This window comes from Lynx rufus, unplaced genomic scaffold, assembly GCF_022079265.1.
Source record: "Lynx rufus isolate CCGP_SWC_20201006 ecotype Redwood Valley unplaced genomic scaffold, mLynRuf1.p SCAF_15, whole genome shotgun sequence".
Classification (NCBI taxonomy): domain Eukaryota; kingdom Metazoa; phylum Chordata; class Mammalia; order Carnivora; family Felidae; genus Lynx; species Lynx rufus.
In genome coordinates this window covers 13,238,271-13,261,696 of record NW_025814829.1, presented here as the reverse complement: position 1 = coordinate 13,261,696, position 23,426 = coordinate 13,238,271, and the positions used below count along the sequence as shown (strand labels likewise).

The 23,426-nt window shown below is 35.4% G+C and overlaps 1 protein-coding gene across 2 annotated transcripts in view; it reads left to right on the top strand.

Annotated features, from left to right (window-relative positions):
• Positions 1-23,426, top strand: part of BRINP3 (BMP/retinoic acid inducible neural specific 3) — a 383,884-nt gene that overhangs the window by 180,623 nt on the left and 179,835 nt on the right. For both annotated transcript variants that reach the window (XM_047077231.1, XM_047077232.1), the window contains one exon: positions 17,090-17,280. In XM_047077231.1, coding sequence (XP_046933187.1) covers positions 17,090-17,280 — 191 coding nt within the window. The remainder of the gene's footprint in view (positions 1-17,089; positions 17,281-23,426) is intronic.

Genomic DNA, 23,426 nt, shown 5'->3' with positions numbered 1-23,426 from the left:
GATAGACTCTTTAATTATGACACAATGCCCTTCTTCATCTCTTGTTACAGTCTTTATTTTAAAATCTAGATTGTCTGATATGAGTATGGCTTTCTCCAGCTTTCCTTGGCAACCATTAGTATGATAGATGGTTCTCCATCCCCTAACTTTCAATCTGCTGGTATCTTTAGCTCTAAAATGAGTATCTTGTAAACAGCATATAGATGGAACTTGTTTTCTCATCCATTTTGTTACCCTATGTCTTTTGATTGGAGCATTTAGTCCTTTGACATTAAGAGTGGATAATGAAAGGTATTAACTTATTGCCATTGTGTTGCCTGTAGAGTTGAAGTTTCTGGTGGTGTTCTCTGGTCCTTTCTAGTCTTTGTTGCTTTTGGTCTTTTTTGTTTTATTTTATATTTTCTCCCCTCAGAGAGTCCCCTTAAAATTTCTTGCAAAACTGGTTTAGAAGTCACAAATGCTTGTAGTTTTTGTTTGGTAAATTCTTTATTTCTTCTATTTTGAATGACAGCTTTGCTAGATAAAGAATTCTTGGCTGCAAATTTTTTCCAACTCAGCACATTGTCTACATCCTGCCACTCTTTTTTGACATGTTAAGCTTCTGTGGATAGGTCTGCTGTGAAACTGATGTGTCTTCCCTTATAGGTTAAGGCCTTTTTTATTTCCTTGCTGCTTTCATAATTCTTTCCTTGTCTGTATATTTTGTGAATTTGACTATGATATGCCTTGTTGATGATCAGTTTTTGTTGAATCTAATGGGAGTTCTCTGTGCTTCCAGAATTTTGATGTCTGTGTCTTTGCCCAGGTTAGGAAAGTCTTCCACTATGATTTGCTCACATAAACCTTCTACTCTTTTTACCCTCTCTTCCTCTTCTGGGGCCCCTATGATTCGGATGGTGTTCCTTTTGAATGAGTCACTGAGTTTCTCTAATTCTTATATCATGCTCTTTTGCCTTAGTTTCCCTATTTTTTTCTGCTTCATTATTCGCCATAAGTTTGTCTTCTCTATCACTGATTCGCTGCTCTGCTTCATTTACCCTTGCGTCTGTGGCATCCATTTGAGATTCCATCTCAGTTATTGCATTTTTAACTTCATCCTGACTAGATTTTACTTTTATCTCTACAGAGAGGGATTCTATGATTTTTTCCAACCCCAGATAGTATTCTTATTATTGTGACTCTAAATTCTGTTTCAGATATCTTGTTTATATCTGTGTTGATTAAGTCCCTGGCTGTCATTTCTTCCTGTTCATTCTTTTGGGGTGAATTCCTTCATTTCATCATTTTGGAGAAAGAAAAGAGTTCATAGAATTAAAAATAAAATTAAAAAAAATTAAAAAGAACACACAAAAAATCAAATAAAGAAAGCTAGATCCAAGGTGTGTTTTCTTCTGGTTGTTGAAAGAAGCTTGATAGAAGAGAGAAGAAAGGGAAATAAAAGAAAAGAAAAAAAATGAAAAAAAGTAAGATATGGTTAAAGATTTAAAAAAAGTCATACAATAAAATAGAATAAAATGAAATGAATAAAGTAAAATAGACTAAACAATTTACAAAAAGTAGTAAAATATAGTAGAAAAATAAACTCTTTTTTATAAAAACAGAAAAAAAAGTCTCTTTTTGTATCCAAGAATAAGAAAAATAAAATTAGATGGACCATTGGACAGAATGAAATCCTAACAAAATTACATGCAGTTTCCCCTAGAAATCAAACTATGAAGTACGTACTTATAGTATGTACACTAAGCACTAAGCGGGGGGGGGGGGGGGGAAACTTGTGGTGCCTCTAGGGCATGTTTGATGTAGGTGGACAGGACTTGGTTTAATGACTCTATACTCCACTAGGTATTACTGCTTAGCTTACTGGGGTGGATTGGTGTGGCATGCTTATGTGCCTATGCGCATGGGCAGGGGAGGTGAAAATGACATCCTCCATCTTCCCAGTCTCTAGCATCAAATCTCTGTGCTCTCACCAAATGGCAATCAAGCACCTCTCCTTTGTCTCGAGCTTCCATCTGCTACCTGCATCTCCACTGCCTGGGACCAAGCTGTCAGCCTGCCAAGTGGTACCTACCTCCCAAATTTTATCTGAGATGGGGCTGTGTTTCCAAACCCTTCACTTCTGAAGGTCCTGTAGCTTGAACCTGCTCCTACCTTCTGGAGAAGGGTCTTGTGGAGTCGGGGCCAGTTGTCGGCCACCCTGAGAACAGTCATGCGACTGCACCACTGTAGATGCCCAATGTCCCAGAAAAATTTCACATGATCATGTAGCAGCAGCGGTTCAAGGACTATGGTAAATCACAACACACATCTGGTGCCGGGCTTCTTCATACCTTAGCATCTTTGTTCCACCAGCAAGTCTGGCTGTAATCTGGGATCTGCTGGGATCTTTTCCTGTGTGTACACTGCACGGCCTCTACCAAATGTCTTCCTGGCCGGGGAACCATCTTTCCCCGTGTGGCCTGAGGACCCCTTGGACCTTGCTGTCTGCTCCTGAGGATTTGTTCTTCCTACCAGAGCACCGCCAGGTATCCAGCTGTGGAGTTTCCAACTCTGCGTTCCCCTGTTTATAGAGTCCTAAAGGCAACAAAACTTCTCCTTTCTCCCTTGCTTGTTCAGTTCCTGAGAGTGTTTCTACTCTTTTGCTCCAGCTGCTTTTGAGGAAAGTGCTTTTCTTGTACTCTCCCTCACTCCATCTCTGTCCTGTCTCTGCAAACAAAAACAACTCTCCACGCCCCTGCAGCTTCTCTCTTCCCCATTGTACCTCTCTGTGCCACATACCTGCCGAGTTATGTGCCTTAAGTTATGCAGATTGTTGATCGGTGCTCAGATCAATTTTCTGGGTGTGCAAAATGGTTTGATGCTGACATAGCTGCATTTCAAGAATGAAAGAAACAGAAAATTTCCATGCTGCTCCACCAACTTCTCCCCTCCCCCTTTCTACTTATGAAATATTTGTTAAATTAATATGTGAGATTACACTTTGCTTAGAGGCTGTGGTTTTCAAGTTCACCAAATAGATGTCAAAAATATGATACACACAGAGAGTAACCGAGATCTAATTCAAGAAGAAAGGTGAATGAAAAGCAAACACAAAGAACCAAAACAGTCGGTTAAACAAAGATTCAGAATTGGAGAGAATCAGGATGCAAGCAAGAGCAGGTGAGCAAGGCATGGAGAAGTTGGTAAAGGAAATTCCTGGGCACATTGAGGAAATATAAGTGTCAGGTGGCCTTAAGGAATTACAGGTGTAAGATGTAGATGGTTCAGGGAGACAAGAAAGGTCAGCCATGAAAACTCATTATCTCTGTCCTCCATAAATCAATACACTAAATAATACGGTGAAGAGATCAGACAAAGCTGGTATTGAAAATTAACTCCCCCATCTTTTTTGAACTAATTGTGAAATTGTTAAAAAATGCTAAGTAACTTCTCTGATTTTAGGTTGTTTTTAGGAGAAAGTGGGAGAGTAATATCTATGTGGTAGGGTCATGGGAAGATTAATGTCTATGTAGGAAAATACTCTTGACACAATATATGGTATGATGTAAACATGCAATGCAATCATGTTATTGTTATTACAGCTGTGCAGATAGAAATAATTATAAAATATCCCAATAATTATAAAAACTTATTCTGTGAAAGCTGCATCTATATAGGTTAGTGAGGTCAATGATTATTAATACAATAAAATCTGAAGTAAAAGTGAAAATCATTACTCTTACTTATTTTATTTATTTTTATTTTTTTAAGTTTACTTACTTTGAGAGAGAGACAACATGAATGGCGAAAGGACAGAGAAAAAGGTGGAGAGAGAGAGTCCCAAGCAGGCTCTGGACTGTCAATGCAGAACCCCATGTGGGGCTCTAACTCACAAACCATGAGATTATGACTTGAGCCATGATCAAGAGTTGGACACTTAGCTGACTGAGCCATCCTGTCACCCTGTCTAACTTCCTTTAAAAAGTTCAGTGGTTTGGGAGCACCTGGGTGGCTCAGTCAGTTAAACATCTGGCATCAGCTCAGGTCATATCTCATGGTTTGTGAGTTACAGCCCCATTTCAGGCTCTGTGCTAACAGCTCAGAGCCTGGAGCCTGCTTCAGATTATGTGTCTCCCCCTCTCTCTGCCCCTCCCATGCTCATGTTCTATGTCTCTCAATAATACTTAAACGTTAATTTTTTTTTTTTTTAAGTTCAGTAGTCTTATACTCCTATCAGGCTTCATTGCGGAGAAGAATTTCAGAATATAAAATATATTCTCCAAATAAGAAAAGAAGAAAGTAACAGGGGAAAGGCAGAGACAGAAATTAAAAAGGTGACTTTTTAATTGTTTTCATTGCTTTGGCATTGTGAATGCCACATTTGGGCCTTCAGATTGGTTTTTGTTGTGTATGTTTTTATTTGTTTTTATGAACATGGTTCAAAAATCCTTTGTGGGATTAAATCTTTTCTTCAGGTTGATTATTCAATGATGATAATATAGTCTCTTAAAATTGCTTTTCTTTAGTTATTTAAGTCTTATTCAAGCGTTTTCTTAAAGGCAGAGTGGAGTAAGGTGGGGCTGGGGGGTGAAGAAGGGGAAGAAATAGAATTGCCATACTCACTAGCCATCTAACCTCTGACTATTACTTAGATTTAGTGTTCCTTATATTTTCTATTGGAATTTTCTTTTTTTTTTTCTGTAAATATTATTTATGTTTTCTTTCAGGAATCTCTGCTAGATGATGTTAATAATTTAGCAAAAATGCATGAAATTATTTACATAGCTTAAGGATATAAACTATTTACAATTAACAAGTACACCAGCTTGATTTCAGACGATATTTTAAATATTGCTGTTGTGGGGCGCCTGGGTGGCGCAGTCGGTTAAGCATCCGACTTCAGCCAGGTCACGATCTCGCAGTCCGGGAGTTCGAGCCCCGCGTCAGGCTCTGGGCTGATGGCTCAGAGCCTGGAGCCTGTTTCCGATTCTGTGTCTCCCTCTCTCTCTGCCCCTCCCCCGTTCATGCTCTGTCTCTCTCTGTCCCAAAAATAAATAAACGTTGAAAATAAATAAATAAATAAATAAATAAATAAATATTGCTGTTGTAATTACACTAAGCCTTTTTTTGTTGCTGTAAGTATAGTTTAGTTTTACATGTTTTACCTAGTTGAACATGAAATTGTGTTTTTCCATTAAAAAATGAGATTTGTGGTGTTTAATTGGAGCTAATTCTCTCTCTTAACTGAGTAAGTAACAACCCTAATAATAGCACACTGAGGATGTTATGTATATAAGTAAACATTTTAAATGAAAAGACAGTTGTTTTTGCTTCTTAAGTAACTAGATCTTCAACTAAATTTAAACATTTTTAAAAACGAGTTGAGTATAAAATATTCACTGTCAGTACTACGGTGATGAAAAACAAATAAATGAAAAATGTCTTTTTTCCCTGAGTTATTTAGTACATCATATTATTGACTTAGACATAAACTTTGGATAGCATATTTGAAGCCTTTAATGGGATATTTTATGATAGATAAAGCCAGTGATTGAATTATCTCCCTATAGGGAAAAATAAATTATAAAAAAACCTTCTTCAATCTATATCATTTTCCACATTTATTTCATCTTATAGCTTCCAGACTATTTATCAATAGAGTAATTCAGCTTGCTTCTATTTGGATAATGATATCTAAACTCCATCACTGGTTAAATATCTAAACTAAGCTACTCAATTTGAAGAATCAATCTTGAAAAAGATTGCACTACTGGGATATATTGATTTCTAGCTATGGAATATATTTCATGACTGCTTTTATAATATATTTCATTATAATACAATATATGACAAACACTGAAATAAAAGTGTATCTGTGTACTGAATATAGAACAACAACAAATGAGAATAGGAAAAAAAAGAAAAAGATCTTAAACCTACTGGGTTGACGGGAGAGGGAGGGTGCCCACTATGAAGCAACAAACCTAGGTTCTGCACCAAATGAAAAAGACAAAAGACTATGCAAGATGGAGCCCAAAAATAGCACTTAAAATTTTATAAAACCTTGTAACAAAATGTTTATAGTAATTTTATTTTTTAATGTTTATTTATTAGAGAGAGAGAGAGAGAGAGCACAAGTGCATTAGTGGGAGAGGGACAGAGAGAGAGGGAGAGAGAGAATCGCAAGCAGCTTCTGTGCTGTCAGTGCAGAGCCCGATGTGGGGCTTGATCCCATGAACTGTGAGATCATGACCTGAGCGAAAATCAAGAGTCTGACACTGAACCTACTGAGCCACCCTTGTACCCCTATAGTAATTTTAAATGGGACCTGATCCCCATCTCCAGTATTCTGCAGATTTGTGTAAGAGTCATTGTTACAGCCCTGAGCTACATATAGTCTCAAGAGCATATGTGTGGTTCCCTACCAACCCAGGCTCTCTAAAGCCTAACACACTGAAGAGGAGAACAAAGCTTGTGCTCTCTCCTGACAAGCACAACCTGTAGAGAAAGAGGAAGAGGCGGGGTTACTCACATAAGTTGCTTTCCTACACCAGCCTCTCTGTTAACTCACTCACTGCACTTCTTCTGGCAGAATCAGGAATGCAGGGACAATGAGGATTGTTTGGGAAAAATACCTTCCCAGGAAGAGGAGTGCAGGAAAAAGTACTCTTTACTTGATAGAGATAGTTTTAAAAACTCAAACTGAAATTCTTTCTAGAAGCAACTAGATAATCTATTAAGATTTGTTCATTTGCAACTTTGGAAAATATTTTTCACTCTCAGTAACATAAAAACAAGTCCTGTTTGACTACTGGCTTTGAATGCACAGAGTTTTAAAAGCCATGATTAAATTTTTAGTGGAAATAGTTATATTTTTTTAATGTGTGTGGTTTTTATTAATTTTTTTCCTCCAAGTGCTTCTTATGAGAACACATCTTGTCATTACCCCATTTTTCAACTTAAGCATTTTATCAGATATGTAATTTTTTTATATAAAGAAAATATTTGCTTTGTTATTACAATGGAAAAACACATGATTGAATGTCCACAGTAGCATTAACTTACTAGCATAGTTATTTATTATAATGAATACTACTGGGGCTCCTTGGTGGCTCAGTTGGTTAAGCATCCGACTTCGGCTCAGGTCATGATCTCACAGTTCGTGAGTTTGAGCCACGTGTCGGGCTCTGTGCTGACAGCTCAGATCCTGGAGCCTGCTTCGGGTTCTGTGTCTCCCTCTCTCTCTGCCCCTCCCCCACTCATGCTCTGTCTCTCTCCATCTCTCAAAAATAAATAAATGTTAAAAAATTTATAATAATGAATACTACCTCAATAACCACGTAGTATATAAGTTGTTATGGTTGCAAAGCTCTAGCTTGAAAAGTGTTACCATATGTTGCTTGCATGTGTATTTCTTTCAAGAAGAACAGAGCAGAGTCAGGCAGTAACATACACTATAGGTAGAACAGCAACTCAATTTTTAAAAATTTCCTTGCATCCTTATGAGGGTAAGATTCCAAATATCCTTGTTTAATTTCAGAAATACTCAATTCTCACTCTTCTCTATGTAAATTACATTCTGTATAAAGTGTCCACAGATAGTTTTAACTCTACATCATATACAACCCTCTTTCAACATTGATTAGTGACTGTGTTTCTCATTTTCATTTGGCCTCATCTTAGGAAATATAAATTATTTTATTTTAGTTTAACTATAACATAATTAAAGGAGCAAATCTGATAAAAAATATATGTAATTTATTTATTGAGCAAAAAGAAATACTCACTGAAAATGCATGGAACTATTTCCTCTATTAGAATGCATAGTCTGCTTTAAGAAAAAAACTGAAAGGAAAAGCAATCTTTTCTGAAACTTGTATCCCAGGGAATCATTAAGCTAATGGTATTGAAAAGGAAAAAAAATATTTAAAAAAAACCTGCCATACCGTTTTTTAGAAATAAGTATATACTCATGCTACTTAAGATTAGTTATATCCATTCCTCTCTGTCTCAGTCTCTCATCTCTCTCTTTCACCTTGTATCTCTAATATTTCTCTGATAAATTAAATGTTTTAAAAGTGAAAATTAAAGCAATATTGTTAATTAAGTTTTATTGGTTTATAAGACAGTTATCTATTGAAATGCTTTGAAGCCATTTATATAAATAATCATATATATAACACAAAAGAAAATGGGATTAAAATTGCTATGCCGATTGATCTTAATAATGACCTTACTGGCAACTAAGTCAAAAGATAAATGTTAAGTTTTGGAATTTTATAAATTATATTGTTTGTTTTTTTCCTCTTCATAGCACTTTGGTAAGGTAGATAAATGTCCACTGTTTGACAAACACGTACTGAGTTACCTAGAACAATGCAAAGACCCAAGACCTTCCTTAAAGGAACACACAGGTGACTAATAAATACAGACGTTTAAACTGGTAATAAGTTTACTGTGGTTTAGAGCCTCATTACTCAAGTGTGGTTCATGGTTCAACAGCCAGCACCACCTTGGAGTTTGTTTGAACTGCAGAGTCTCAGATTCCATCTCAGATTAATGAATCAGAATCTACATGTTAACAAGATCTGTGGGTGATTTATATGCACATTAAGTTTGAACAGCACTGTTTAGAGTATCTATATAAATTTAGAGTGTTCTTAACTCTTCCAGAAGTCTCACTTCTGAAAATTAATCTTACCAAAATAATAACAGGAGTCTATAACTATATATGTAACAAAAATGTTCATTATAACATAGTTTGTAAACAACTCCAACATAGAGGAGACTTCATTGCATTTCACTCAGGGTCGATTCAGTTTCATCTGACATGGGAACTATTTATTTCTAGTTCTTCTTTCATGTCATTGTTCTATAGAGAATATTATGATCTGGGTAATTTTGTTTAGAATTTTCTCAGATGTTGTGGGGGATAACTGTTAATAATCATAAAGTCAGTTGCTCTCATTTGGAGTGTTTTGCAAAACACATTATGTTTCTTTGTTGAAGCTCTATAAGACCAGTTATTTCCTTTCCGTAATATCTTGCAGATGCCAATTGGTGTTAAGCCAACAAGTCTGTTTTTACTTCTTTTATATATTTGGCTCTGCTTCTTGTCAGAAGCCTAGTTTTCTCAGATTGATGTTTTTTAATATCTATTTGTTTCTGAACCACTGTTTTTTTTTTTCTTCTAGAACATTACATTAGTAGAAAGATATCATCAGGATGTTTACCTTTTAATATGTTAAACTAAGAAAGAATGCTCATTGGTAGTGAGCAAAATATTATCATATTTTAGCACAAGAAATAATGTAATCTCTCATTACCAAAAAGTAGGATAATGTTTTCCAATTAAAATGTTACATCAAAAGTAAAACCTACAATTACATTAAGCTGTTTTTGCACTGATTATTCCTAGGAGAAAGATTTTTATAGCAGTTCTTTATAAGTAAACCTGACAAAAAGCAAAACAGACATTCACAATCAGATCTTCCAGTGTAAGGAAATTGAATGACCAGGCAGACATCTGCCGTAAGTTTAAAGTTGTGTGTGTGCGTGTGTGTGTATATGTTTGTCTGAACAGAATGTTATATGTTATAGGTTGGTACACTAACCCAAAAGCGCAACAATGATAACATAAAATACAGTCAACCTATAAGAGTTATTGTCATCATATTAAAGAAATAAAACACAAAATAAACAAACAAACAACCCTCAGTGGACTTTAACTATAATAGCTGTGTCTCCCTAATATGCTTTGATTGTGGATCCTCCATGATTCTGCTCTGGTTGTCTCCTCATTCCAAGAATCAAGTTGAAGAAAGTTCTCTTTGGAACACGCTGTCCTCCTGGCAGAGACAAAAAGCTAAAGAGTTTGTGTAACTTTGCAATGCTTCTCAAAAACTTGTACTAGATCATGACCTACTGGCTCTTATGTATTCTACTGACCAGAGTGTTATCCTTTCCAATTCCAGGTTAAAGGGAATCACCCATGAACTGTTTACAGTTCTTCTTTACAATGGACCATTGATCCATGTATGCCTGTTTGCATCCATGATAGTGCAGAAAATAATTACAAAGATAATGCAATCTACTGCATCATCATTATTTATTTATCCTTAGGATTCTTTTACTCGTTTTATTATCCATTGTTTTCTGATTTGTTCTGACTTTTTGAAAGCATTACCTTTATCCTCAGTAACTATATATATATATATATATATACACACAAATGTATATATGTATATATACATATATACAAATGTGTGTGTATATATATATATATATATATATATATATATGAGAATGCAGATTGAGAAAATCCAAGGAAAATATAATAGGGCAAAAGTTCTTTAAAATTTCTCTTCTTCATGGACATAACATAGATGATTTGAAAATCAGGACAGAAAAATACATTATTGTGAGGTCCATTGCATATCAAATGTACCTCATCACCTCTTACGAGCCAATCATAGGATGACATTAAGGTCATGATTTTTTTTTGTTATTGTTTTATTGTCTTCTGTTTTGCATTCTCCCTAAAAGCATTTTTCAATATGTGCTCTTAATGTCCATAAATGACCACAGTATTTTAGTTGTAAAAGACACAGCTGCATGATTTCTGTGTGAAATGATCACATCTTTTTATATCCACAGTCATTAATCCTTTTCACTTTCTAACAAACTCAGAATGTTGAATCATTTTCAGAATCACATTTAGTTTTTACAAAATGTGTGGATGCCCTTTGGTACTCATGTCATGCTTATGAGCTACAGCTGGCTTAAAAAAATATGAATAAAAATGGCATACGAACACAAATTTTACTTGATTGAATAATATCTCAGTTTTCAAATCTGAATATTGTGTTATTTATGTAGAATTTGGATGAACTTTTATAATCAAACACTTAAGAAAAAGTTACAATTAAAATCCAAAATGCATTCTTCCTTAAGACTGACTGTGAAAGTTTCAAAGAACGTGAAGACCATAAACATCCTCAAAACATGGTAGTTATATATAACTTAAAAAGACCAGATCTCTTAGAGGATAGGCCTATTTTCAATGTAGATTGAGTAGCTTTGTTAAAATATCTTAGATATTTAACAATCCATGATTTATAACATTTGAAATTTAGCATAAACTACCCAGCTTACATCGCAATGTTGTCTGTTGTTAACTAAGGGTTTAAAACAAGGTATTCATGAGAGAACAATTAGGGTAATTTAAACTGCCTCTCATGCTTCACTGCAGGGAAAGCTTCTGCATACGTGGATTAATGTTCAACTGTAGACAAGAACTATGGGCAGCTTCTGAATGGATTCCCTTTATCCAATTGTTAGAAAGAATAACCAACTGCTATTTCTAATAATCCCATATATCTTGATTATAAGATCCAGTAGAAACCAGGTTTGACTAAATCCAGGTTCCTGTGGTGAAATACAATATCTATGAAATGCTAACTTATAAAAATTTAAAACCTTCTCATTTGCTGTTAGGCCCTAACCAAAAAAAAAAAAAAAAAAAAAAAAAAAAAAAGGAAAATAGAGGAAACCAATATTTATTATACACCTTAGATGTGTTCTGCCAGAGTCTATGGAGGAATTATATTGCTTAGTCTTTTCAAACAGGTGAGAGTAAGCTATTGCCTGTCTTTTAGAAATGGGAAGGCTAAGGGCATGTATAACTTTACCAAAGACCCATAGTCATCAAGTTAGGGGCCTATGGGCTGTCAGGATTTACCTTCCTATACAGCTGACTCCAAAACTCATGTTTTCCTTTCTCATATTATATCATAATTCCTTCAAATTAGTAACAACAAAGATCGAACTGTAAAACTAGTAATAAAGTATATTAATATTTACAATATTTTCCTTTGATTGTCTCTGTGCACTATATATATTTACTCTCAGGATAGAAGGAGGAAAACACATTGACCTGTACCTTACAAGCAAATGTAGACACTTTGGAAAACAAATGAAATATTTTTTTTTAATCTCCAGTAGATAATGAATGGAAACTACTGTTACTCATGTTTTTCTATGGGCCATCGTTTTTCTATGCACATCTTTGATTGCTTGAACTTATATTAGTATTTGTTATCATTCATATTGTAACATAGGACCACTCTAAAATAGTAATCCTTAGTTTTTGTTACGTGTCATTTTCTAAATTATCATGAGGCACTCTAACATCTGCAAAATATTCTCTTTTTTAAGTTTATTTATTTATTTTGAGAGAGAGGGAGAGAGAGAGTGTGTGTGCAAACAGGGGAGGGCAGAGAGAGATGGAGAGAGAGAGAATCCCAAGCAGGCTCTGAGCTGTCAGGAACCTGACACTGGGATGGAACCCACAAACCACGGGATCATGACCTGAGCTGAAATCAACAGTTGGACACCTAACCAACAGAGCCACCCAGGCACCTCTCTGCAAAATATTTTTAAATCAAGTATTTTAATTTGCTTTTAAAATATGTTTATGCTACTCCTCTCTTTTTGCATGAGATATGACTCAACTGAGGGCCTACGAAGGAATTAATAAAATTCCTACTAAGGAGTTTTCATCAGAAGAGTGAAGACATATAGAATGATACAGTATTTAAAGGACTATTTTGAGAGATATTTACTTTCTATGTGTGGATACAGATTGTAGGACCAGGGTTCATGGATATGTAAAAGAAGTAGAAATAGAAGCTTCTGTCCATCACAAATATCACAATGCAGCTAAAATTACTAGAAATGTGCAGATATGGAATGAGTTATTTTATTTTAAGTTTAAGAAATTGGGTGAATAAAAGAGAATAATACCTTGCCAACAACTTTCAAATTCTTACTACAGTCTAGTCGTATTCTGAACCTTTTATGGATGTTATCTGTTTCATACCTATAGCTCCTCTTAGTAGAAGAAATACTATACTCAAGTTCCATGAGAGGAAATTGAGTCAAGTTATACAATTCAAGGTCATTCAGTTACCAAATATAAGCCAGTATTAAAGCTCAAATCTGTTTGGCACTAGCAGTTGGCATAGTTACGTTGAAACTATAACAATTAATTCCATATTTTTCTTCCTTCCAGTACCTCATAATTCAGTGAAAGAGTCCATTCTAGTGGTCTAATTATCTCCTCTGCTCAATGATGTATACTTTTTCAATTCATGTTGGACAGCTCCAGTAATAAGAAAAGTCACTACTATACAAAAAGAGACCGTGAGGATGACTCTCCTTACGTATTTAAAAGGCTTTCTTGAATCTCCAGAAGGCAAAACTAATTTCTAATAAATCAATTGAACCAACATTTTAAATTTAATGTATCACTGAATTGAAGAAAAATTAGATATTATTTCAAAGAATAGATAGTTATGCTTCTTTCCATCTACAGGAATCTGTAGAAAACACTGTAAATGCAAGGAGGCTAAACTTGGATATTTCGGTGTACTTTCTAAATAAAATCACTTGAGAACTGCCAAATCATCCACAATTTTGTTTTAGTCATAATATTAAACTCATAAAACTTATGTGAATAAATGTTTTAAGTCATTTTCACTTTTTTTTCTTTTCTGTTTTTAATGTCTATTTATTTTTGAGAGAGAGAGAGAATGAGATACAGAGAGAACGTGTACAGGGAAGGAGCAGAGAAAGAGGGAGACCGAGAATCCCAAGCAGGCTCCCACACTGTCAGTGCAGAGCCCAATGCCAGACAACCCACAAACCAGGAGATCATGAATGGAGCCCAAATCAAGTCAGAGGCTGAAGCAACTGAGTCACCCAGGCGCCCCTCTCACTTCTTTCTTGTGGCTGCAGTGTATTCTACTTTGTAGATGCAACGTAGTTTATTCTTACTGATGAGGTCTCTGGGTTGCTACAAATATTTTAAATAAAGCCACAGTAAGAAGCTTTTTGCATATCTTAACCAGTGTTTTTGGGGATAGATTTTAAAAGTAGAACTGCTGAGTCAATCATTGCTAACTATTGCCAGATTTCTCTCTGGTTACATCATTTGGCATTACCATCAGCAATATATCAGAGGGCATGTTTCCTTCCAGTTTGCCAACATCTTTGGCAAGGTTGTCAAACTTTCAGATTTGGGCAAATTCCGTAATTGCAAAGTGCTATATCAATATATTTTGAATTTGCATTTCTTTTACTATTTTAACCTATATCTCCGGTATTTTCTGCTTTATTAAAAGTGTTGTCATTAAAACAACTTGACAAGTTTCAGTCTTTAGTACTCACTATGCAGTGGTTTTCTTTTTCTCACTTATTAATATTTGGTCCAAATTCTACAATATCTGATATCAATATTGTTAACTTTGTTTTCTTTTAATTTACATTTACCAAGATCTTTGTCATTTTGTTTTTAACCTTACTTCGTAAGACCTGCCTCTTGCTGTATTAGTCTATTTGGGCTGCAATAAAACACCACAGACTGGGTGGCTTAAAACGAGCAGAAATTTATTGCTCACTCTTCTGGAACCTGGAAGTCCAAGGTCAAAGCACCATCATGGTTAGGTTAGAGCCCTTTTCAGTATTGCATAGTCTTGTATTTTCATGTGGCGGAAGGGGCAAGGGAGCTCTCTTGGAACTTCTTTTATAAAGGCACTAATTCCATTGATGTGGGCTCTGATCTAAACACCTCCCCAAAGCACCACCTCTTAATCCCTTCATCTTTGGGGGCTAAGATTTCACATATACATTCTGAGGGGAACAAACATTCAAACCATAGCACTTGCATCTGTGATACACCCTCATTATGAGTTCTCAGACTACCACAGAACTGTTTTTTCTACATCCATGTACAGGATGTTGTTTGTTTTGGTATTCTCTCCCAACCTTGGCACATAGGTGATTTTTTTTTTTTTTTCTACGATTCACTGGTCTTTCTGAGATACATTCACTCAAATTTCCACACTAGTTAATCCTCTTTTTCTGGGGGTAAGTAGTCAGTGGGGACTTTTTATTTGCTTGTGTAGTAATTTACATATATATTCACTTTTCTCCTCCAGATGTTCTCACCTGAAAGCCATTTATCATGCACATGACCTAATGCTGTTCATAACTGGACCTACTCATTCATATTTTTGAGAGTTGTTTTTTTTTGTTTTTGTTTTTTTTTCAGCTGCTGTAGTTAGGCTGCTTGATTTCTACTCTGCCTGTGAGGATCCAAATACAAACTGAGAATGTGACCTTTCAGAAATAACACTGTTAATACTTTATTTCTGATATCAGTTGACCTGATCTCTTGTGGATAAATATAAGCTGTTACTTACAATTGAATAGTCTCCGAGGATGTGTCATTTTAAAATTAATATTATTTTATTTATTTGGTATTTTCTAAAACGGGGTTGTCACTTTCTAAGCCGGCATAATGCCCCCTAAACAGTGGGTTACTGAAAGAATAAGAGTAAGCCTCAATTCTGACAATTGTATGTTAGATGAATATCCAAGAATATGGAAATCTGTAGATAGCAAGTTCTTAAAGTTAAGCTTAAATAACATTGATATTTTTATAAACATTTGAACATTGAAAATTGCAACTTAATTATATTATACCTTAAATTTCACCTTTGAAAATCCATTGGCACTACTTAAATCTTCCATTGAGGTTAGTGATTTCCATAGAGCTTATTAACACATAATATTTGTATATAATGCCACATGTCAGGGACCTCTGAATTTAATACATATATTTACATAACTATATTTGTATCTAGTAAAACCTTCATTTGCAACCATAATTCATTCTGGAAACATGATTTTAAATCAAAGCACTTGTAGATCAAAGTGAATTTCCCCATAAGAAATAATGGAAAACAGATGATTCATCCCACAACCCCCCAAAATTCATATAAAATGATTATAACATTGTAACATAATACAAAATAATACAGAAAATACAAAGTAAAGAAATATAAAGAAATTTATTTATAAAGAAAAATAAACAAACTAACTTGAACTTACCTTTGAAAACCTTCGTGGGTAGTGTGAGGGAGACAAGAGAGAGGAGGATTATTGTGTAGGACAACTTTCACTATCACCAACAGATGTTGACTACAGTACAGTATTAATAAACTCTTGACATATGCTGTATTTAACGCAACTGGCAAAGGGGCAGAAGACAGAGGAAAGGGTCTATATCTGCAGGCAGCCTGACCTAGAATGAAGCAAAGCATTCCTAAGCTTACTCTTTTCTGGAAAAGCAAAGGACTATCCATAGGTGCTTTGAAGGGACAAAAAATACACTAGTGCCTGTTGTGGGCACTTTCTAACATTCTGAAAAATCACTGATTTCTGGCAAACACCATTGCCTGAGACTGAATATCATCCGAGTATGGGAGACTATCACCCACAATCCCTCAGTGAGCAAACGAGAAAGAGAGAGAGAGAGAGCGCGCAGAACCATTGTGATCATGTGATGTTTGGCATCACTTACTCCTTGTATTCCAAGACATCACTCATTTATCAAGTTAAAAATGATAGAAATGTTTGCTCATCTTGCGTGACACTCACATAACAAGTTACGTGCAATCCAAAGTATTACTGTGTATGTTTTGTCTGCACTTTAAACATGGCTAAGGGCACCTCTCTGTCTCAGTTAGTGGAGCATGTGACTCTTGATTTTGATATTGTAAATTTGAGCCCCACGTTGGGTATAAAGATTACTAAAATATTAAAACCTTTAAAAAATGGCTAGTGTTTAGTAATATGCTTGGTCATGTTTCCATTAGTCATGCTGATCTACAGTAAAGATTTCTGAGTAAATACAACTTTGTATCATGCACCACACTTAAGTTCATATTACATATTTTCCATTCTTAATTTGCTTTTGTGCCACAGGGGTTTTAGGTAAGCTAAACTATATGAAAGTCAAAAAAATCCAGAGAAATCATCCCACGAAAGCTAGTTTTTCACCATTTACTAGTCAGTATTTACAGCCTTCAATACCTCAAGTACCTTTCTAGGTACCAGGTGAGCGACACAAAAGTAAAACTTGCCCTTTTGTTACTTATCAGTCTTTTGTTTCATTATGTCTGTAATCTACACTTCCTCACCTGCAGATAAATGAAAAATTGATTTTAAGTGGAAAATTGAATAATTTTAAATATTATTAATGCAGGAGAGGAGTCACTCACAATTTTTGTGGACAAGCGGAAGTTGAGCAAAAGATCTGAAGGAAGTGATTCCAGCACCAATAGCTCTTTGGTCACTCTGGAGACGCTACATCAACTAGCTGCTTCCTATTTCATTGACAGGGACAGCACCCTTCGGAGACTTCACCACATTCAAATTGCATCCACTGCCATAAAGGTATGACTGACTTTACCCTAAAATGATATCATACCATTATTATTCCTAGGTCTAAAATGCATCTTTTTATCTTTGCATATCTCACTGATGTAAAAAATTACATTATAAAAAACAGTTTAACATTTTCGTTTGTCGTAAGTTTGGAAACGTATTTCAATGAAATGGTGTTTATCTCAGTGTAATTTTTTGACTTGATAATTGGGTCGAGGTTTCTCATACCCTAATGTTAATTGAAATGCACTGGATACACAGACTCCCTTACAATGTGGATGTGGATGAAACTTTTTAAAATAATATTAATTTATTTTGCAAATATTCATATTTTACAGTATGTAGTTAAAAACATTCTGAGAACATTTTGTGTCAGTGACACAAAAGTCATCAAGCAGCTTGGTTTAAGGAATATTACCCCCAATATTTTAAAAATACAATTAAGAAGTACAAGTATTTGGATAGAAGTTCCTAGAAGTCAAGACATAGCACAATCTAGAATTATTGTGTAAATTCCATGAATTCACTAGAATTTTTTTGCCTCTGACTATACTACGGATGACTTTATCAAAACTGAGAGAAAGTGAGAATAAGGCCCCTTTAATTTTATTTATTTATTTATTTATTTATTTACTTACTTATTTATAAATTAATGTTTATTTATTTTTGAGAGAGACAGAGTCAGAGCATGAGCGGGGGAGGGGCAGAGAGAGAGGAAGATACAGAATCCGAAGCGGGCTCCAGGCTCTAGCTGCCAGCACAAAGCCTGACATAGGGCCCAAACTCACGAAACATAAGATCATGACCTGAGCTGAAGTTGGACACTTAACCGACTGAGTCACCCAAGCACCCCAAGAGGTCCCTTTAATTAAAAAAGAGAGAGACAGAGGGAGAGAGATACAGACAGGCAGACTGATGGTGACTTCAAAAACATTAGATTTTTTGACACATTTCTCTGGCAATTTTAAATCAGCATGTTGTTGTGTTTGTTCAATGACCACTTCAAAACAAACAACCCATTGCAATGTGATAAGGTCACCCTAGACTAAGTTAACAAGAGCAAAATAAAATACAAAGAGCATTTCTTAGTGTTTCAGCTGTAACATTTCGTAATTAATGTAAAACTCTGTCATTAAATATATCATTTTGTTGCTTTATGATTTTAAAATTAATGTGTGAATTTGTTTTGTAAGTTAATTGAAAAACTAGTACTTCAGTATTTTGGGAATGCTATGGAAAATTTGCACCATGTATATATTGTTCAAGATATACAGGAGAGAATAAACTGTGATATAGAAATATCTTTATCATATGGGTTGCATAAATAATACTACCTGTCTTCAAGATCGCTAATAGATGAAGTTGGTTAAAAGAATTCTGTAGATGTAAATTACACAATTATAATTAGTCTACGTCTGACTGTAGGACTTATGTTGGATAATCAAGTATATAAATAGTATTTATGCTGTCTAGATAAAAATGTAGCCAACATGAATACAGATATTTTACTTAATTTAAAAATATTGTAAGATAGGATACTGTTAGAGATATTTAGCTAGAGGTTTCTGAGGAGACAGAGACTTTCTCAGAAATCAATTTCAATGATATAAACAGTAACTTAAAGCGTATTTTCTAATAGAAGACATCATTATTGTAAGTATGTTTATTATATGGCTATTGATTTTTTTTCTCAGCACCAAGTAGAATTTTGCAATAGAGTTTTATACTTTATTCAGCAAGAAATATTCATTCACATTTTGTGTCAAAACCTAATGGAGGGTCACTAGGGACTTGGACCAGGACGTGGGTCTAGAGAGGCCTGGTCACAGGAATAGGATCTTGGGGACAAAAGGCATCTGCTTATCTCTGAGTAGTAAACTACCCAGATGTGCGTATCCCCCCACGAAGACAGAGCTGGAGGATACTGGCCTGCCATCATAGGACAGGGACTTGCTTGTTGGCTGGAATTTCATTTAGTGAGACACCAGGGACTCCTAGCTGTTGGAGAAGCCCTGGACCCCATCAGGCAACAAGTCCAAATGGGAGCTGACTGTTGTCAGTCTGTAGCTGCCACTTCAGGGTAGTTTACGGGGGGTGGGCCTCCTCCTTACTGGAGCCTGTGCAGGTGGTTGGTACTTGGCCCCAGCTCCACAGGTCTGGGGAGCCCAGCTGTCGCAGGCCTGATAAAGGGGTGTATACTCCATCTGCATGTGGAGCAGTTCAGGGTGCTAGGGATTGGGGGGAAAAAAAAGAAAAAAAAAACTTATGGATATTTGTATGTACTTCTGTTCGCCCACAAGCAAGCAGAGTCTGTATCACAAAAATCAACATGTTTTAATCGTGTAAGTATTGCACACAGGCATTGTTTTTCCGTTCTGTGATACAACTGGGAATGGGAAGTCTTCATGAAACTCATAATCTAGCTGTGTGGTAGAAAAGAGCTTTAGAGAAGTGACTATTTTTAAGTTTATTTATCTATTTTGAGAGAGAGACAGGCAGAGAGAGGGAGAGGGGGAATCCCAAACAACCTCCATGCTGTCAGCACAGAGCCCAAAGAAAGGTTCGATCTCACAGGTTTGTGAGATCATGACCTAAACCGAAATCAAGAGTTGGTCACTTAACTGAGTGAGCCACTAGGGCGCCCTTAAAGAAGTGACTTTTTTAAATAAGTCACCTCAGAGAAGCTCTGAGGAAGAGGAAGGAGTAACCCGGAATGTGGGAGAGTGAACAGCCTCACCTTTAGAGCTACAGGGAATGCTGGAATGCTCATTATCCATTAACCATGGGAGAGCCCTCCAGGGCACATAATGGACATATTTAAAGTGTAAAGATGGAAAGGAGAAGTGGGGCTTTAGATCAGGGAGAGGAAGCAGAGAACAATATTGGAATGATACAGGGATGGATAGTAAAGAGAAGTAAACATATTTTGTGCTATAACTGAGGGAAAAAAGGAAATGAGGTATGTGCCAATGGCAACAGCATGGCTAAGAATATATAATCACAGAATTACATGGGGAGTGCAAGGGTGAGGTAGTTGGAAATGGGAAAAGGGTAGACTATCAGACTTTGCAGGATTTAATTAGGTCTGGATGGAGTTCTCTTCCGAGGCAGTAGTAATTTTAAGTGACTGGTGATTTTCTGGTGCTGGGTCAGCTGCTCTCTGGGTTACTGTGAAAGCTCTAGGGGTAAGCTCTTGAGGTGGTCTACAGGTTCCTGTCTCACATGCACAATTGTGTGTTCCTGTGCATTTTTCTGGAAAGAGTATCCTTTATTTTCATTAGTTATCAAGTGCGTCCCTACACAGATGAAAGGTGTCCCTCCTCAATTATAAGATTATAATTGCTTAGATGTAAGTTAACACAATAAAAAGGACTGGGGTTGGGGATGAGGTGGGAGGTGTAAGGGGAATCTAAAGGCATTCAACTACTGAAATTCTTCACACTTGAATACATAGTTCAATGCCAAGGGCTTTTGTAGTATATTTGGATCAAGAGCTGAGCTCCTTTACTAAATCCCTAAAGGTTTAATGCTCTGTTTATATATTTAAAATTTTCAACTAAGCATAGTGAGATCCACAATTTCTTTGATAAGGCCAAGTGTCTTGTGTTTGAAGTGCCATGTAATAGGTGTTTAATTTCTTGAAAAAAATGTATGAAGTTGTTCATTGATTTACAAAATTTAGGAAACAGAGTATTGTTAAAAAATAACATCAAGTAAGATCATTATCAGATAACGGCAAAAATATAATTAAATCTGGAAAACTGTGCCTGCTTTTATCATGTTAATTCTTGCAGAAACACAAAAGAGCTGGACAAATAGTGTTAACTATGAGCCAATTTCTAGGAAATGGGATAGAATGATGTTTTTATCTCTTACAATTATGAATATAAATGTAGGCTGCAGTTCATTAACACATCTGGAAATAAAAAAAGAGGCTCAAACACCTATGTAGCTTAATTAACTGCCATATTATTCCAATTAACAGCATTTATATAAAGTATTATTTTCCATATTGTTTTTAATGCAATAACATGTCAAATACAATTTCTAGAATTGGCCATTATTTTCAGAAGATCCAATGCAATTGACTCAATTTATCTAAAAGATCACACCGACCTGTTCTTTAGGATTATTATGAAATAGTATAATAAATTTAATATGTTACTGACAATGAAAATATATATTGGGAAACTTTAATCTATTACCTGATGTGGTGTGTGCATTTTCCAAAACTTCCTTAGTACTCTAAATTTTAATTATTTTATTTTATTTTTAAGGATTTTTTAAAGTTTATTTTTGAGAGAGAGAGAGAGAGAGAGAGGAGAACATGAGCAGGGGAGGAGCAGAGAGAGAGGGAGAGAGAGAATCCCAAGTAGGCTCTGTGGTGTCATCACAGAGGCTATGTGGGGCTGGATCTCACGAAATGTGAGATGGTGACCTGAGTCGAAATCAAGAGTCGGAACCTTAACCCACTGAGCCACCCAGCCATCCCAGTAGCCTAAATTTTAAAAATCAGTTTACACACGGTGAGTAAGATTAAATTTTTTATTAAAGACTTAAATTTTTTTTTAATTTTTTTTAATGTTTTATTTATTTTTGAGACAGAGAGAGACAGCATGAGCAGGGGAGGGGCAGAGAGAGAGGGAGACACAGAATCCAAAGCAGGCTCTAGGCCCTGAGCTGTCAGCAGAGCCTGATGCGGGGCTCGAACTCACAAACCGCGAGATCATGACCTGAGCCAAAGTCAGACGCTTGACCAACTGAGCCATCCAAGCACCCCTAAGGACTTAAAAATCTTAAAACAACTAAATTATTATTAATTTCTCAAAATAAGTACTGATTAATGTCTGGTATTTCTGGCATTTTTCTTGTACAGAGAAAAAACCCAGATTTTATTATTTTATTTTATTTTATTTTATTTTATTTTATTTTATTTTATTTTATTTTAGAGAGCACAAGAAAGTATCAGTGGGGAAGAAGGGCAGAGGGAGAGACAGAGAGAGAGAGAGAGAGAGAGAGAGGGAATTTCAAGCAGGTCTCACACTCATCTTGAAGTGCAGCATGGGGCTTGATCCCCTGACCATTGGATCATGACCTGAGCTGAAATCAAGATCAGACACTCAACAGACTGAACCATCCAGGAGTCCCATCAGATAGATTTTTAAAATTATAGTGTTTAGAAATGTTTTCTAAAAAATTTAGGAAGAAACACAAATAATATGTTAAAGTTACTTAAAGGTTAATATGCCAATTAAAAATTGCATCCATAAATGATGTCTTAGTGCCGCTTGGCTTATTTAAGAGTGATGCAGGTGATTTTGAGAAGAGGCTCCAGAACTTTGTATCTACATTTCTGTAATTATAAAAATCCATTAAATTAAAATTTGAAAAGCTATTTATAATATTAGGCCTGATAATACTTGTCCAAGAAGCTTTTCTGCTATGTAAATTATTTTCTCTGTGAGATAAAAATCAGTAAAACCTCACAATTAATTTTTAAATGTTACTTTTATATGTTCAAAAAAGCTTAAAGAAGACACAAGACAACAAAATTTACCTGCAAGCCATTCTTAATAATTGGAGGATTAATTTCATATATTAGGTTCATTTTCAGAAAGGATTCTCTTAACAAACTCTTTTGGGATTTTAAAAGAATGTTTTAACTTACACACAAATTTAAGCATCTGGGTACAATGCAAGTACATTTAACAAATTTGACAATTTTTTTCAAATTGAGAAAAAGTGTATATACATTTTCTTGTGTATACATATTTCCTTGCCCACAATATTTTTTATCCTAAAGGAATAATATGTTATTCCAGAAGATTAATATATAAATATAGTATCATGATTAAATTCATAAAAAACAATCTCAGAATAATTAAGGTTAATATTTTTAAATATTTAGAAAATTCATATATTTTTTAGAACTTTCATACATTTTAATGTTTATTTATTTATTTTGAGAGAGAGTGGGGGAGGGGCATAGAGACAGAAAGGGAGAATCCCAAGCAAGCTCTGTGCCGTAAGCGCAGAGCCTGATGAAGGGCTGGATCTCACAAACCATGAGACATGACCTGAGCCAAGGCAAAGAGTTGGATGCTTAACCCGCTGAGCCATGCAGGCACCTGTCGACGTTCATATTCTTGATAATA